This window comes from Moschus berezovskii, chromosome 5 (genome assembly GCF_049115385.1).
Source record: "Moschus berezovskii isolate FMDL1 chromosome 5, NW_MosBer_1.0, whole genome shotgun sequence".
NCBI classification, from domain to species: Eukaryota; Metazoa; Chordata; class Mammalia; order Artiodactyla; family Moschidae; genus Moschus; species Moschus berezovskii.
Window position 1 is genome coordinate 95,839,002 of NC_142464.1, and position 16,475 is coordinate 95,855,476.

Below are 16,475 nucleotides of genomic sequence, written 5' to 3' on the forward strand. Positions count from 1 at the left end.
CTGAGGTCCTCACTCTAGTCCTCGGACCTTCCTTTATTCTATTTTAATGGGCTTTTCCTTTGCTTGTCTTTTAGCCCCTGCCATTCTGACTCCCTTTTTCCTATTCTAATTGTCTAAAAGTATGATGATCTCTAGGTTCATCCATGTTGCTGCAAATGGCATTGTTTCATTCTTTGTTATGGCTGAGTAATATTTCATTATATATATCATGTATTATTCCATTACATAAGTATATACATATATATATACACACATACACACACCCCACAACTTCTTTATCCATTTCTTTGTTGATGGACATTTAGATTGCTTCTAACAACTATTAAATAAAGACATTAAAAATATAACCCCAATGCCATTATTATACTTAATGGAAATTAATAGTAATTCCTTAGCATCATCTAATACCTACTTAATATTCAAGTTTCCTTAGTTGTCCTCTCATGTTTTAAGAAATGATTTGATTGAATCAGGATCTCAAATTGCATATTGCATTTGAGAGTTACGTGTGGTAGATTCCTTTTTAATCTACCAGAGTAAAAGAGGGTGTTTTTAATTTGAGAGTACCATGCTTGTTTGGGATGGCCCACCCCTTGCTAAGAATCCACTAGAGCCAAACAAGCATTTCTTCCGCCCTTAGGCAAAGGATGACAAACTGAGGGCATTTACCTTAAAATACAGTAGATGTTAACTAAGGAATTTGCAATCGTTCCCTGTCTATCCTATTCTCACAAAATTAATCCAGAAAATTTACTGTTAAAGACAACTTTAAATATATTTCTTTATTATGTAAAACATAGATTTGAGTCACGGGTGTTAAAAAGCCACCAACAAATCAATTCCATGCTGTTCTCTGGACACATAGGTATTAGTCATCTGCTTTGGGATCTTCTAACACTGAGTTGCCATTCCTGGGGCACATTTAGGTAGGTGAGGATTCAGGTGGCAACTGCAGAAGTCATGAACTTTGAGGCTAGTTTGCAGAAGTTTTGAAGATTGTGTGAACATAAAGTTAATGCAGGTAAGCCGTAATTCAGAGGACTGACCCGAGACGGAAGTCAGTACACAGGCTCTGACCGCTGGGAATCCAGTCTTCTCAGGTGGGTCTTCACCCAGGGGCCTGGCTGCTGTAGGAAGCTGCCCTGGCAGACCTGCTGGTAACTTTCATGCTGTGGCTCCTGGAAGACCTTCTGGGTAGAATCAGGTTCCAGGAAGGGCCTTCATGAAAATGTTTATTTAATGACAGAGATTTAAAAAGTAAAGAAGGCTGTAAGCTTGAGGAAATATCACGGCTGCTCAGAATCCCCCAGTGGTTTCTAGTTGCTCAGAGTAAATGGCTAAGCCCTCTGAGTGGCCTCCCAGGCCACGGCTGCTGCTCCTGTGTTAGCTCTATCTTTCTGGACTTGATTCCCAGCCTGCTCTGCTCTAGCTACTGGCCTGCTTGATGTCCCAAGAATCTGCCTCTCTCTCCTGCCTCAGGGCCTTTGTATTTGTTTTTCCCTTGAATAATTACTTCCTCATCTCCTTCAAGTCTCTGCTCAAAGTGTACCTGAGCGAGACCTCTCCTAACTGCCTGTTTAAAACTGACTCCCATTCTATCCCATCCCTCTCGCACCCTCTAAATCTCATTTTTTCCATAGCACTATCACCTTCTAATGTATTATGCAGTTTACTTTTCAATTTTACTTCTTGCCTATTTTTCCACTATGGATTTATCCTTAGTGCCTAGAATAAGGCCTATTCATAGGAGATTCTCAATTAATTGGTTCAATGAATGAGTAGATGAATTGAACTTTGGAAAATTTGATCACAAGTATACACTGAGAGATTCCTTGAGGAAACCGAAGGATAAACTTTGAACAGTACATACAGTAAGTTTACTTCATATGAATGAGTTCTGTTCTGAGAGCTTGTTTGTAATTCCAGTTTGTTCTTAGGACCAACAAAGTTAGCCTAAGTACCCAACTAGCACAGTTGGCTGTATAGTACTGTACAGTAATAGGTTTATAACACTTTTTAATACAAATAATACATAAAAAACAAACACAAAAAATAAAATTTTTTAATCTTACAGTTCAATACCTTGAAAAGTACAGTAGTATAGTACAACAGCTGGCATATAGCAGTGAACTGGTGGGAGATGGTGGAGCTGAAGGATTGTCAGCAATAGGAGGTGGAGGGCAAGCTGCAGTTTCACTCATGCCTGACATTGACGCACAGGTTCTGGTTTCTTGCTTGATTCAACGCTGTCTATAAAGATACTGTACTATTGTACTCTACGTAGCTCTGTACAGTAAACTACACAAGAGCACAACTGCTTGCAGAGATGCACACATGTGACAGTGTATACCAGCCACGTGAATTAACTTATGTCATTGGACACTCAAATGCATAGTCACGTGCAATATTCACAATATTGGAAATGCATATTCACGTCTTTGAAAGTTTGCAACTTGAAGGTTTGTGTGTAGGGAACTTACTGTATTTTGGTAAGAGACATTGGTAAGGGAGTGTGGATTAGACAAGTACTTTCATTCTTCATGTAACAGTGAGCAGTGCTTATAGGTTTAAGCACTTGTATGTTTAAACTTCATGTTTGTGAGATAAAGTAGTTTTTCTGCTTAGTAGTATAGCTCACATGGGAAGTGATGCATTCTTCTGACTTTTGATACAGTAGAACCTTTTGGCCATTTGCTGGTAGCCCTGAAGGGTCGTACCATGTAGTCATTTGTGCTCTGTAGAGATGCTCATGGTGAGCCCTGTGCTACTGGTGAACCCAGCCTGAGCCTGGCAGATGGCACACCCCCTGAACTGCAGATCATCCTAGTATCCCTCTTTTCCTTGAATTCAGAAACTCGTATAGTTACACTTGACCATATATTGAATCAGAAATTATATGTTACTGTGATATTTGTGAGTTTGAACATTTGCAGAATAGGATTGAGAGGAGGAGTTTTATGAATGTCTAGGGTCTGCATACTCTGGAGGTGTTCTGGTGAGTCTGCTCTTTCTCCAAAGATCTGTTTAATCTTTGTGAGCCTGGATTCCTGGAGAGTTTGGAACAGATCAGTTAAATTAGTGAAGGGAGGCAGCATGACATGTATTGGCTAAGAGCACAGACTTGGAGATCTAGACAACCTGGGTTTGAATCCTGACTTCAACAATTATTAGCTGTGTGACTTTGGGTAAGTTACTTAACCTCTCTGTGCCTCAGAGTTGATAATGATAGAAATGATACATACTTCACTAGACTGTTGTAAGAATTAAATGAGCTAATAGTATTTGTAGCAGTTACAACAATAACTGGCACATAGTAAGCTTGACCTCAGTGTTTATTAAATAAAGATATTTATTTGGGAAGCCTGTAATAGGGTCCTTCAACTTTTGGCCAGTAGGTACACCCAGATAGGGGAAGAGTTGAGTGTAAGTGATAGAATCTGAGGTTATGAGAAGGCATATTGAAGTTAAGTAAGATAAAAAAAGATTCTTGAAGGTAATCCCTGATGGGCATCCGTTAGATTAATTATGAAGGGGTATAGGAGAGTGCTTAAGATAAACTTCCTGCCTGGGTCTTCTTGTCACACTTACTGTGTGATTTTGAATAAATTATCAACTTAAAATTACAATTCTACATGGGTATGTTGAAGGTATTTACCTAATGGGGTTGTCGTGAGGATTGAATCAGACAAGCATTGTAAAGTGATGAGCCCAACATTTAGTATGCAATAGATGTTTTAAACATGGGACTTTTGAAAAAATAATTGATAATCAGAGTCCCTATCTTCAGTCCCCACTTTGTTATAGGTATTGAAGTCTTTTAACTAGAACCTTCAGCCCTGTCCTGTTATTAAGCCAGCTGGGCACAATTTTACAGCATCACGAATGCACTATTACATGCGTGATGCTTAACACAGTGCCTGGCATGTAGCAAGAACTCTGTAGAATGCCAGGAACCTTATCCTTTCTACCTGTTGTGGTGGTTCAAGATGGAAGATGTGCTTGGGATGACTGCCACTTCAGGTAGAGGTGGGAAGGGAAGGCTGTTTTCTTCAGGGTCAGCTCTGGGTGTCAGAGGTGGGAGGTCACGGGCTGTACCTGCCCAGCTGCCCTCCCGCTGACTCCCAGCGCTGTGTCCCGGAACAGACGCCTACTCTGGAGTTCCTGTCCACCTGCCAACCTGGATCTGACCTGAGGTCACTGTAAAAGCTGCAGTGAATGTCTGCCAAATCACAGACTCGGAGGAGAAGTACGAAATTAACTCTGGTTATCTGGGCTGTCCCTGTGCTAATTACTATAGATAATTAACATTGACTATGTGTAATTTTAAAGTTAGGCTGCAATTTCCAGAGCTCAAAGTTTATGTTGACATTTCAAATCCTAATTTCCTTTTGCAGGTATTTGCTATCCAGCATCTTTATTAGTTTACCTAAACACATTACAGAGTTTTATTTGTCCAGTTGCAAGCCGAGGAACCAAATTGAGCCTTCTCTTTATTTTCCTGGGCTCCAAAATCAGTGCAGATGGTGACTGCAGCCATGAAATTAAAAACGCTTGCTCCTTGGAAGAAAAGCTATGACAAACCTAGCAGCATATTATAAAGCAGAGACATTACTTTTCCGACAAAGGTCCATCTAGTCAAAGCTATGATTATTCCAATAGTCATGTATGGATGTGAGAGTTGGACCATAAAGAAAGCTGAGCATTGAAGAATTGATGCTTTTGAACTGTGGTGTTGGAGAAGACTCTTCAGGGTCCCTTAGATTGCAAGGAAATCCAACCTGTCAATCCTAAAGGAGATCAGTCCTGAATATTCATTGGAAGGACTGATGCTGAAACTGAAGCTCCGATACTTCAGCCACCTGATGCTGAAGCTGAAATTCCAATACTTTGGCCACCTGATGCAAAGAACTTGACTCATTGAAAAAGACCCTGATGCTCTGAAGGATTGAAGGCAAGGGGAGAAGGGGATGACAGAGGATGAGATGGTTGAATAGCATCACCGACAAGATGGATATGAGTTTGAGCAAACTCTAGGAGTTGGTGATGGACAGGGAAACCTGGCATGCTGCAGTCCATGGGGTCGCAAATAATTGGACACAATTGAGTGACTGAACTGAACTAAACTGATGGATTCTCATGCTTCTTCTGGATTTTTAAAGCAGTTTAAGCTGTGATTTACGTTTGTTCATTTGTATAGTTATTAAGCAGATATTTGCTTTGAACCTTCTGTGTGACAGATCTAGCTACTGCTTAACCTTAATAAATTAAAAAATTATTTTTTTATTTTTAAACTTTTTTTTCAAAAGTAGACAAAGGGAAATTCTCTTGATTTTAATTTTACATATTGCTGTACAATTGTAATTATAGTCTATAGAAAGGGTTAAGTTCTCAAGTTAGGTAATAAGGAGAAAATTAAATAACTATGATTTAAAAAAAAAATCTCATAATTCACCCACAGACATAACATCATTCAGGGGATATAGCGTAGCCTCTTCCCCACTCTAACTTTGGAGCAAATTGCTGTTTTGACAAGTGATTAAAAGTTAGCTTGTAAATGGGGTTCATGTTTGAAAACTACACTCAAGGTCTTTACATTTAGAGATTCACTTAGTTCCAAACGTGTGTGTGCCCTCAGTGTACCCCTTACTCAATTGTTTTTTTTCCAAAGTACATATTTTATTTGCATAGAGCAGTGCAAGGGGAACATGAGTAATGGTTTGTAATCCAATTTAAATGGCATCATGTGCTGGCTAGCTGTCCTGTCTATGGGTGGTAGCAGATGTGGTTGGCCTTTATAAGGCAAAGTCGTAGGTATAGCATCCCGGGTTAATTGATTGATCGATCCATTCATTCTTCAACATTTGAAGAGGACATGGCAACCCACTCCAGTACTCTTGCCTGGAAAATTTCCATGGACTAAGGAGCCTGGTAGGCTACAGTCCACAGGGGCTGCAAAGACTCGGACACGACTGAGCGACTTCACTTTCACTATACTATGTGTAGTGACTGTGCTTGAATCTGGAAGTAGAAAGACTTCAGAAGGATGGTATTTGCTCTCGAAGAGCTTATATGGTGGTGCGGAAGACTGCCATGATGTGTGTGAGGTTCAGTGATGGTGATGTTCTCTGTTGTATGCTCCACGAGAAGCAGACATTTAATGAGCCAGTGAAGAACAGGGAAAGGAGTGTGGCTCTTTTTGGGGAAGGGTGTGTCTAAGAATGTAGAGAGTGTCCTAGAGAGTAGGGTCTAGAAGAATGGGTTAACCAGGGCAGTGTGTTATTTAGAGGAAACAGCACGTCCACAAAGCATGGTAGCCTGATCTGGGAGTGGGATGGTATGGAGAGTGGCAGGAGCTCTGGGTGGAAAGCTCATGATAAACCTTCAGTTCCATGTTGAGCAGTTTGGACTTCATCTTCAATGTAATGAATGATCTTTAAAAGGAGAATGATACCAGACTGTGTTCTCTAGATGGATGGATAAGTGGGGAGCGAGTTCAGAGCCAGGAAGTCCAGTTAGAAACCATCGGTGGGAGGGCAGGTAGCAATCCAGCCATGATACTGATACACTCACGTCTAAGCCTGAAGTTGGCATGTTACAGGGTGGGTTTCCAGCTTTCGAAGCCCTTTCTCTCACTTTTACCCTGTGGGTTGCTTCCTTTCTTCCCTTTACTCTGCCTTCTTTACATGACAGCTGGTTCAGTCTGGCTCTTGGCTGGAGACCTGGCAGTGGATTCGGGGGGACAGGATGAACGTGCTCAGTGCCACCCTCCTGACTCCTGAGGAGCAGCCCCAGTCTTTCCATTCTTGCCTCCCTCCTCTCTTAGGATCTTTCTGTTTTCACTACAGGGCCTTTGAGGAAGGGCAATTGAAAATTATGAGTTGAGAAGGGAGCCTCCGTTTCCTGTCCCTAACAGTCAAAAGTCCAGGAAAACTTTCACTGGGCAAAAGTGCTGAATTTTTGATGTGGGAACTCTGGTCAGAAGCTGTAGCATATGGTAGTCAGGGAAGCAAGTAGATCTACCCATTAAAATAAATTAAAGGATGTAAGGGTAATTCAGGCTTCCCTGGTGGCTCAGATGGTAAAGAATCTGCCTGCAATGCAGGAGACCCGGGTTCAATCCCTGGGCTGGGAAGATCCCCTGGAGGAGGATACTGCAACCCACTCCAGTATTCTTGCCTGGAGAATCCCATAGGCAGAGGAGCCTGGTGGGCTACAGTCCATGGAGTCTCAAAGAGTCGGACACAACTGAATGACTAACACTTTACTTCACTTTTCAAGGGTAATTCAGGTGGGTGTCCCAGGGGGTCAGACGAGCTGTTCCCTTTTCAGCACGTAATACCCTCTCCAGCACATTCTCCTTTCATCTATCACCACGCCTGAGCTTCCATGCCCTTCCTTACCCCAGAGTCCCTGTCTCCCTCCTGCTACCAGTTCTTTTTTTTAAAATTTTATGTATTTATTTTGCTGCACCGAGTCTTAATTGCGACGTGCAGGATCTTTGATCTTTATTGCTGTATTTGGGATCTTTAGTTGTGGCATGTGGTATCTAGTTCCCTGACCAGGGACCGAACACAGCACTCCCCCTGCCCAACCCCCCATGCATTGGGAGAGTGGAGTTTTAGCCACTGGACCACCAGGGAAGTCCCATGCCACTGGTTCTTTTCTTGTCCTTTATTGCTGAGCCTGCTCCAGCCTTTCAGAACTCAGTCAGCCATCTGAAGACAGTGTAGGAGACTGTCCCCAACATACAGAAGATGGGAGAGAGGAGTTTGATATGCAGCCTCGAGGGGCAGTTCATTTTTAGTCTCCCCAGTTGATACTGCCATGCATTTGCTCATGGGGACAGAATTATAGCCTTCGGGATTGTAGGACTGTTAATTACTATACTTTCTGGGTCCTTGAAGCCTTAGATTTAGATTCAACTATAATTAATTAAATTTATTTACTCTGGGAACATATTTAATCCCCTGAATGACTTATCAAGTGTTTTAGGATCATTTTTAAGGACAGTTGAAACGAGTGGTTAGCTAACTTTTCCAAGGTTACAGTTACTAAAGTGCATGTCTGGGATTTGGACCATTTTACTTGATTCTGCATACGTGTGGATAGACTAGCTTCTGTGACTGACCATCATGTGAAATAAAGTTTACAAAAGCAGATTTGCAGATGAGCTTTTTAAATTGAAACTTTTATTGAAATAAAGATAGATCCACATGTATTTTTGAGAACTAATTCAGAGAGATCACTTCTATGTTGCTGGTATTCCCCCGCTGTTGACTTTTTGCAAAACTTTAGTATAATTTCACAACCAGAATTTTGGTATAATATCACCATGATTTACTGATCACATATAATGCAGTTATTCAGATTTCCTCAGTTTGTACTCATTTCTCTGTATGTGTGTGCATGTGTTTTCCGTTCTGTATAGTTTTATTACCTGTGTAGATGCGTGTAATCATCACCACAAGTGAGATGCTTAACAGGACCAAGTCAGCAAGGAGTTGGATTTGAAATTTCCAAATCTATTTTCTGTCACCGTTTTATAACAACGAACACCACCTCTGCCATCTCTATACTCTGGTCACACTAACCTGTCCTTCGTATCTAAAATTCGGTCATTTAAAAAATACTGCAGTTCATAAATCCAGAATTATGTTTGGCGTGATCCTGTTCTGGATTCAGTTTTCACCTTTTATCCAGTCTGCAGTCTGGTTTTGTGAGGGGCTGTCACTCCTTTCTCCCTGGACCAGGGCCTATGTATTGATGCATTTACAGCCTGATGAGGCATCACCCACTTGATGGACATGAGTTTGAGCAAGCTCCGGGAGATGGTGATGGACAGGGAAGCCTGGTGTGCTGCAATCCATGGGGTCGCAAAGAATCAGACACAACTGAGCGACTGAACTGAACCGAGGGCCCTCGTGAACTCTGTTGAAGGGACCTGTTTGGCTTTGTTGCCTCCTGATTGCTGGGACTTGCCTCTGCCATTAGTCATCTTTCAGGTTTGGCACACTGAAGTTTCTTTTCCCCAGTGGGTATTTCCAGAGCTCCAGCAGTCTCCACGGTTAAGCCAGCACCCACATCCTTTTCTTCCCTCCCCGTGGAAGCCAAAGGCCCTCTGAGCACTGGTGGGGACTTGAAGTTAGGAAGGAAACAGTTGCAACTTTTCCTCTGCTTCTGCCCTTCACTTCCCTGTAGTGAACACGTGTGGCCGATAGATGGCAGTATTCTTTGCAGCGCTGGGATTGCTGGCCCCGTTGCCTGTGCTTTTGGAGAAATAACTGATGCTGTTCTTTACGTGTATGTGGAAAGCAGATTTTCCAAAACAACAAAGACACCAATAAAACACTGTGCGGTTTTCAAAGTTTGAAAACATTACACTGGCAAATTATTGGTGATGCTAACGGTTCCCCACTTCTTACAGATGATTTGAATAGGAAATAGAATTCAGAGAGATGTGTGTGTGTGAGTGTGTGTGTGTGAGTGAGTGTATACTTGTAAACGTCAGTACTGGTGGCTCCTGAAAAAGACCTGTGAAAATACCATTTTTTTTTTCCTCTCACGTGATCTAACCAGCTGAGGAGCAGGAGTAACCTGCATTGAGCTCTGAGACTTGAGACGAACTCCTTGTACCCCTAAGGAAAGGCCCTTACACACAGTGTAAATATAAATCTACAGCAGCAACAACTAATAACAATGATAATACAGCTCTTCACTTCCTGGTACTTGTCCACTCCCCTGCGTGCGTCACTTTGGTGTGTGCGGGCATGTGTGTAAACATTTGCTGTGCATGGGAAAGCTGTTGTAAAGTGAGAGATTACGGGGTTCCCTGGCTCTTGTAAACAGATCAGGCTAGTGGGGGACAAAGTGAGATGAGTTTAAATATGAGGTTAAGTAGTAACTTTTAAGCTGTATGCACGGAAAGAACCAGTGGTGTTGAGCTCAGATACAGACTTATGAGCAACTGGAGCTACTCTGCTCCTGAGGGTGCCGTGCATGGGCTGGTGGCTTCTTGAAAGTAGTCAGGAAGCCCCAGTATTCATTCGATCCCCATGCAGCTAAGTGGAGAGCAGGGGGTGGAGGAGAGGAGCTGGCGGTGGGAGTGGGGCTGCAAGCTCCAGAATGATTCCTCTCTGTACACACGAGCATGCCAAGGTGGAAGGGCTGTTTTCTGCTTCCCTGGGTCTGAGCGGTGCCACTGCTGTGACCCTGCAGCTGAGAACATAACCGCATTCCGGGGGGTGACAAGGGAACATGTGGCTCCACCTTAAGCAGCAGCCTTTTTGCTGCTAGTGGATCCTTTGGCAAAAGCCCTTGCTTCGGAGGAGAAATGCTCTGCATAAAGTTATAACCCTGAAACCAGATGCTGTTACTATAGAGACAAGTAAAATGCTTCCGTGGGAGGCAGAACCCGGGAGGGATGGGAGAAGGGAGGTGGGAGGGCAAGTGAGGCGAATCTAAAGGCTAGCACACAGAGACCTTCAACCTTTAGCAGCACTGTGACGGGCATGCTCGCATTCTGAAACTTGCGTGCTGGCGGCCTGCCACTTGCTGACTGGCTGAGTGGCAGCTGCATGCGCTGTGTGGACTAGCTGGTGAGCACGTTGGCAGTTGGCGAGGGCTCTAGGGCTGGGAACTCAGAGGGGTGGAATGTAGATGGGTGCCCAGGGCCCAGTGGCCGACAGTTTTGCACAAATGTTTCTCGTGCCAGGCTTAAGTCACCCTTACAAGCCTGTGCAGTGATTAGGCCCGGCTGTTGAGGGCCGGTCTGTTTGGTAGCTGATTTGACATGGGTTACAGTTAAATCACTTGCAGCTCCCAGCATAACAGGATGGGAGAAGCCCCACATTGGGTATGTGGATTGCTGGGGGAAGGGGTCTGACTTCTGCTGTCAGAGGTCCTGCTGAAGGAAGGCAGTGTTGGCCCCGCGTGGATTTTATACTGACTGGTATGACCCTTCTCCCCGTGATGCTGGTGAGAAGCTTCCAAATCTATTCTGAACTTTGCCTCATGCTGGCGACAAGAGCAGCCTAGGGAACAGTTTAGAAGCATGCTTCCTCCCTTCTTTGTTTTCAGCAAGTGCAGTTGGTGTGAAAGGAACATTTTAGTGTAGATTTTGGGGGCCTGATTAGGAACTAGAGGAGTTCATTTCTTCCTACTGATAGAGGGAAAAACTGGTTGGGTCAGACGGGTCATTTTAAAAGATATCTCTGTCTTACTAATAATAGCAAGCAACTGCTGAGAGGATTTGGTCTGGGTTGGGGGGTGCACAAATCCCAACAATGGACACTTGTGATATAAAGATGGAAGAAAGCTATGAAATCCCTGAACTCTGTGTCAAAGCCCAGATGTGCCAGGCTGCACTTGCTCTTGACAAGGAAAGGGCTGCTCTGGGCATGCAGGTTCTGTATTTTCAGTTTGCATTTTCCTTTGCAGTTTTTACAGGGAGGAGGGTGCTTACAGATGCTCCGCATTGTCCACCAGAAAGAACGAGGTTTCTAGTTACTTGCTATGTATAGTCTTGGAGGGAATGTGAAATATGCATCAAAGAGCGAAAGAATGCCCCTACCATTATGCTCCCTGTGGCCCGGAGCCTCTGGACAGTGCTTCAGTCAGGCTGGATGGTTTTCTCCGCCTCGGAAGTGGTTCCGGCATTAAAGCTTGTCCAGTCTCCTTCAGTTGTACTGTTTACTTCCTTCGCTTCTGCTTTGACTGTTTGTTGTGTGCGGTTTGGGGAAGAGCTTAGGTGCACAGGCTAACCTTTTCATTTAGGAAATGTGTGAAAAGTTAGTAAATGGCTTTGGGACCAGCTTGGTTCATGGTAGGGGTGCAGAAATGACTACAGTATGTTGTGTTGGATTCTGTAGATTTATAGGACCAGAAAGCTTGCACTTTGAGAAGAAATGTGGGCTACACTACTCTTTGTTTCCTGAAGGGGAGATAGTAAGTCCTAGGAGCGGAGATGCAGTAGTACAGGATTCAGTATTTTGTTGTGTTTCCAGGGTCTTTTAAGGAGATTTCTCCATAAACCTGTCATCTTTATCTAGGTCTACAAATGCTGTATTACTGGTGGGTTCTTACTCTTTGGATCAGCCCTCAGATTGCTAGAGGACGTCTTTGAGAAGGCAGATGTGATTACACTAGAGCCTTTGTCTGTCTTGCTCATCACTGTATCTCCAGTGCCCAGAAGGGCCCCTAGTGGGTACCAAACAAATATTCACTAATGAATGAATGGAGAATGTCAGGAAGGAGAACAGGGGATGATTGAATGCTGTCTGTGTGTGCCTAGCACTGTGTATGGTATGTTTCACGTGCTTTGGTCATCGTCACCAGTGGCCTCCCTATTGCCAAACCCCCTTTTATTCTGAGTCTTTCTCAGCCTCTTAGTAGCAGCTCTCTCTTTTCTCAGCTTCCTTGACATCACTGTTTCCTGGTTTTCCTCTTACCTCACTGACTGCTTTTGTTCCTTTGCTCTGCTTGTAAATGTTGGCATGCCCGGCGTGCCTGGCACTTGGTCTTAGGTCAGCTTCTCTATTTCTGCATTTTCTTCCTGGATGATATCATCTAGTAATAACTTCAGACACCAGCTTTACTCATTGATTCCCAATTTTTATCCCCAGCCCTCGGCTCCTGAGCTCCAGACTTTGACCTCTAGTTGTGTGTCTGACAGTTCCTTTTTCATATATAATAAGCATCTCAACCATAACCTTGCCAGAAAAGAACTCTTGATTCCTTCCCTGCAACATGTTTTTCCTGTAGTCTTCCCTGGGCTCTTGAGATAGTTTCCTAGTCTCTTTTAATGAGGAAACATCCTCACTAAAAGAACCTGGAAACTTAAGAGATGCAGTTTCCATCCTTGGGTTGGGAAAATCCCCTAGAGGAGGAAACGGCAACCCACTCTCGTATTCTTGCCTGGAAAATTCCACGGACAGAGGAGCCTAGTGGGCTACAGTCCATGGGGTTGCAATGAGTTGGACACAACTTAACACACATGCATGAATTTTTCACATAACAGCGAGTGGGCTTTTAAAAGGCAAAGCAGGTCAAGTCCCTTTCCATATGAAAACTCTTCAGGGGCTGCCATAACACCTAAAATTCTAATTGCTTACCGTGGCCTGTGTGGCCCTGATTCCCTCCACATTGTTACTTCCCAGTGACCTTCCATCCCTCTGTCCAGTCTTTCTGGCCTTACTCTGTTCCTGAAACATGCTAAACTTCTTCCCCCTTTAGGGCCTTTGCATTGCTATTCCCTTTGCTTGGAATATTCTACCCCCAGGTTGCTAAATGCCTGGTTCCTTCCTATCATTTTTGCCTCTGCTCAAATGTCACCTTCTCAGAAGCCACATCTGAATCACCTTATGCTAAGTAGCCCAATACCTTATGTTTTTTTCCTGCATCGCACTTAATGATATCTTAAGATTATCTTGTTCATCTATTTATTATTAGTTTCTGAGGCATTTTGCCTGCCTTATTCAGAGATGTGTTCCTCTCCCTCCAAGAGTACCAGTTCCGAGCGTGGCAGGAACGTAGCAGACACTAAATAAATATTTGCTGAATGGGTGAGTATGTTGGATAATTTAGTTTTCATGGAAAACAGAGGCTCATAGAGGCTGGTAACTGATTTGACCTCTCAAGTCTTCACAGCATTTTCTTTTTTTACTGTGATCCTGCTTGCTGACCCATTTCCTGTTTGCATTTAGTTTTATATTTTTAGTTTGAGTATAGGAAAGGAAAAAGATGAACTTCTGTGTGTAAGAGCCATATCCCAGAAGAAAAGATTCTTCAACTTTCCAAAGTCATGAGTTTCTTTATGGCATTGTCCACCAACCAAGGTCAGGCAAAAAAGAAAAAAGGAAAGAAGACAGGAAAGAAACATAACTTTATTAAACATGTAATAGGTGGTAGGCACAAAACTGAGTGCTTTCATGTGTGTTACCTGACTTTAATTTGAAAGCCATCTCACATAGTTGATATTTACCTCCAATTTCCTAGATGGAAAAACTGAGGCTTAAAAATTTGGATACTTTGCTCCAGGTGATACAAGTATGAATAGGCTTTTTAAACTGGTGTCTCCCTGACACCAAATTTCTGACTTTTTAAGCTCAGATGGTTGCTTTGTGAGATGGAAATGCTCCTGAAATAGAAAGGAAGAAAAAGTGAATTCATTGCATCTCATATAGATGATAACAAATATGGGAAGAACAGGAATAAGTTACAAAGACAATATGGAACACAGACCTACAGTATTCAATGCCCAGGCACATAACTGGATGAATAGAATACAGAGTGAACATTTGGCTCTCTGGCGGGGCTCCTGTATGGTATGACATAGAGCAGCTGTCCCCAGAGAAAGTTCTTTGTTTCTAGACCGGTACGACAGTAGCAGCATTTGAGCAATTCGAGAGTTCTTTCTGCTTTCACTATAAATAGAGTTCATGGAATTCTGTATGTCAAAGTTGATGCAATGAAAAGGAGTCACCGAATATGGAAATCAACCTTACCTCGTTCTATAAACCAGAGACACATTTGGCATTGGGAGGCCGTACAAACGCTGTCATTACTTGGATGGATCCTGAGGTCTTATTTAGCCTAGGAAATTGCAGAGTAGATCCTATTATGTAAGGAGCCAGGAGGACAGCATAATATGGTTACAAAATGCAGCACTTCGTGCCCTTCAGGGAAGAGTTAACAGGACAGATATACGTAGACAGAGGCGTGCGATAAGAATGTGGAAAATAAATGAATGGGTGGCATATATATGTGACTGTTGCCGAAGCTGGGGTTGCTGGATAATCCTCAGATGTCAGATTTCCGTAAGGCCAACATGTGACTCAAAGCTTGCCACTCAACAGAGAATACTGGGCTGTGCTGGTATTAAGAGGCTGGCTGGAAGCTAGGCTCCCACTGTGCAGTAGCCTGACTCCCTGTCGCTTTCTGTGTGTGGGTGGGTGTGCATGTGTGCGTGCGTGTGTGTGAGGGTATACATTTTCATGCAGTGGGTGTTTAAAGAGCTAAGCCCCGAAGCTGGATTTCCACAAACGACCATCACGAGCACTCCAGGCACACCAAACTTCCTCTCTTGGTATTTTTTTTTTCTTTTCATCTTTTTTTTGGGGGCAGATCCCAAAGGGGAGAACCCCCAACATCCAGCCTCCAGGATTGAAATGATTTTCTCTTACCTGTCCCTGCGGGGGCTCTGTCAAGGTTAGAACGGAAGCTATGTGGGACCGGCATATTCTCAAGCACTCGGTGAGAGGAGCTGAAGGAGCGAAGGAGCCGCAGACACCAAAGGAAGAGGGACTCTGCCCTGTTAACATGAACAGCAGCTTGCAGGTTCACCTGCCCAGCAGCTGGGCTTTGTCCAGTGGCTCCCTCAAGGAGAAGTCTGAGCATTCTTTTTTTCTTTTTTATTACTATAGGATGGAGGATGAAGCTGTCCTGGATAGAGGGGCTTCCTTCCTTAAGCATGTGTGTGATGAAGAAGAAGTAGAAGGTGAGTTTGATGGGCCTGGGGAAGTCTGTATTTGTGTATATAAGTCTTTGTAGATAATAGCACCCATACATGGCATATGTCTTATCATTTTGAAGTTAAAAACCCAAGCTGATCTCTGGAGTTTCATTTCATCTCCACATTTTGCTTCAGCACAGAAAGTAATTCTAAGAACTTCACTGGACTGTCAGAATCTGAATCAGTGTGGTCCTGCATAGGTAACAACAAGAAAAACAGATCTGACTTTGAAGCAGGTTCCTATGTTAGCTGTGCTTTTCTGTCAAAAATAAATATTTTGCCAGATTATATTAACCACCCTCCAATGACTAATTCAAGGAGGCTGCTAGATTTATATAGATATATTTGGCAGTATCTTCTAATATCTTCCTTGTAGCCTGAAGGAGAGAGAAGCAGATGTTACAGAGAGAGAATGATACCATTGCTGCAAGAAGCATGGGTCTAAGCTGAGGCTATAAAGAGTGGTAGCTACAGATGCACCTCTGTTAGGAAAAGATGGACAAGTATTCTTTTTTTAACTTAGAACCCCAGAGGAACTCTTTTGCTAATGTTCTCCAGTGCCAGTTAAAAACCAAAGAAGAGTTAAATTTTAGCTGGTACCATGGTGCTTTCTGTATGCTTGCTCTTCTCTTGTGTCTTGACTTATCAGTAATATGGGAATAATCCTACTTATTTGATAGTGAGAAGGCAGGGTTTAATTAATAGTTATTAAAATAAGCATGCAAAGGCATCACAGATATACAGGGTATTACTAACATTTATAATGACAGTTTTAAAAATAAGCAAGGTTTTAGACAGTATTCATAAAGTTAAGTAAAACTTACTGGTTAACCACATCATGAATTCTACCCTTTAAAATCAGCCGAGAATGAATTCATATGTATTTTGAAAACTCCCTAGTCTGATTGGTACTGTTTGATAAGTTACTTAATGCCTACCAAAGACTGGGACCAGGGAGGTGGTGGGG

At 43.0% G+C, this 16,475-nt stretch overlaps 1 protein-coding gene across 7 annotated transcripts in view; it reads left to right on the plus strand.

The window, feature by feature from the left end:
- Positions 1-16,475, plus strand: part of SLC4A4 (solute carrier family 4 member 4) — a 368,998-nt gene that overhangs the window by 37,068 nt on the left and 315,455 nt on the right. For 2 of the 7 annotated variants that reach the window (XM_055434869.2, XM_055434871.2), the window contains exon 1: positions 15,089-15,493. In XM_055434869.2, the coding sequence (XP_055290844.2) occupies positions 15,220-15,493 (274 nt within the window). In that variant the 5' untranslated portion in view covers positions 15,089-15,219. The other 5 variants (XM_055434874.2, XM_088836384.1, XM_088836383.1 and 2 more) reach the window with 5 other exon arrangements.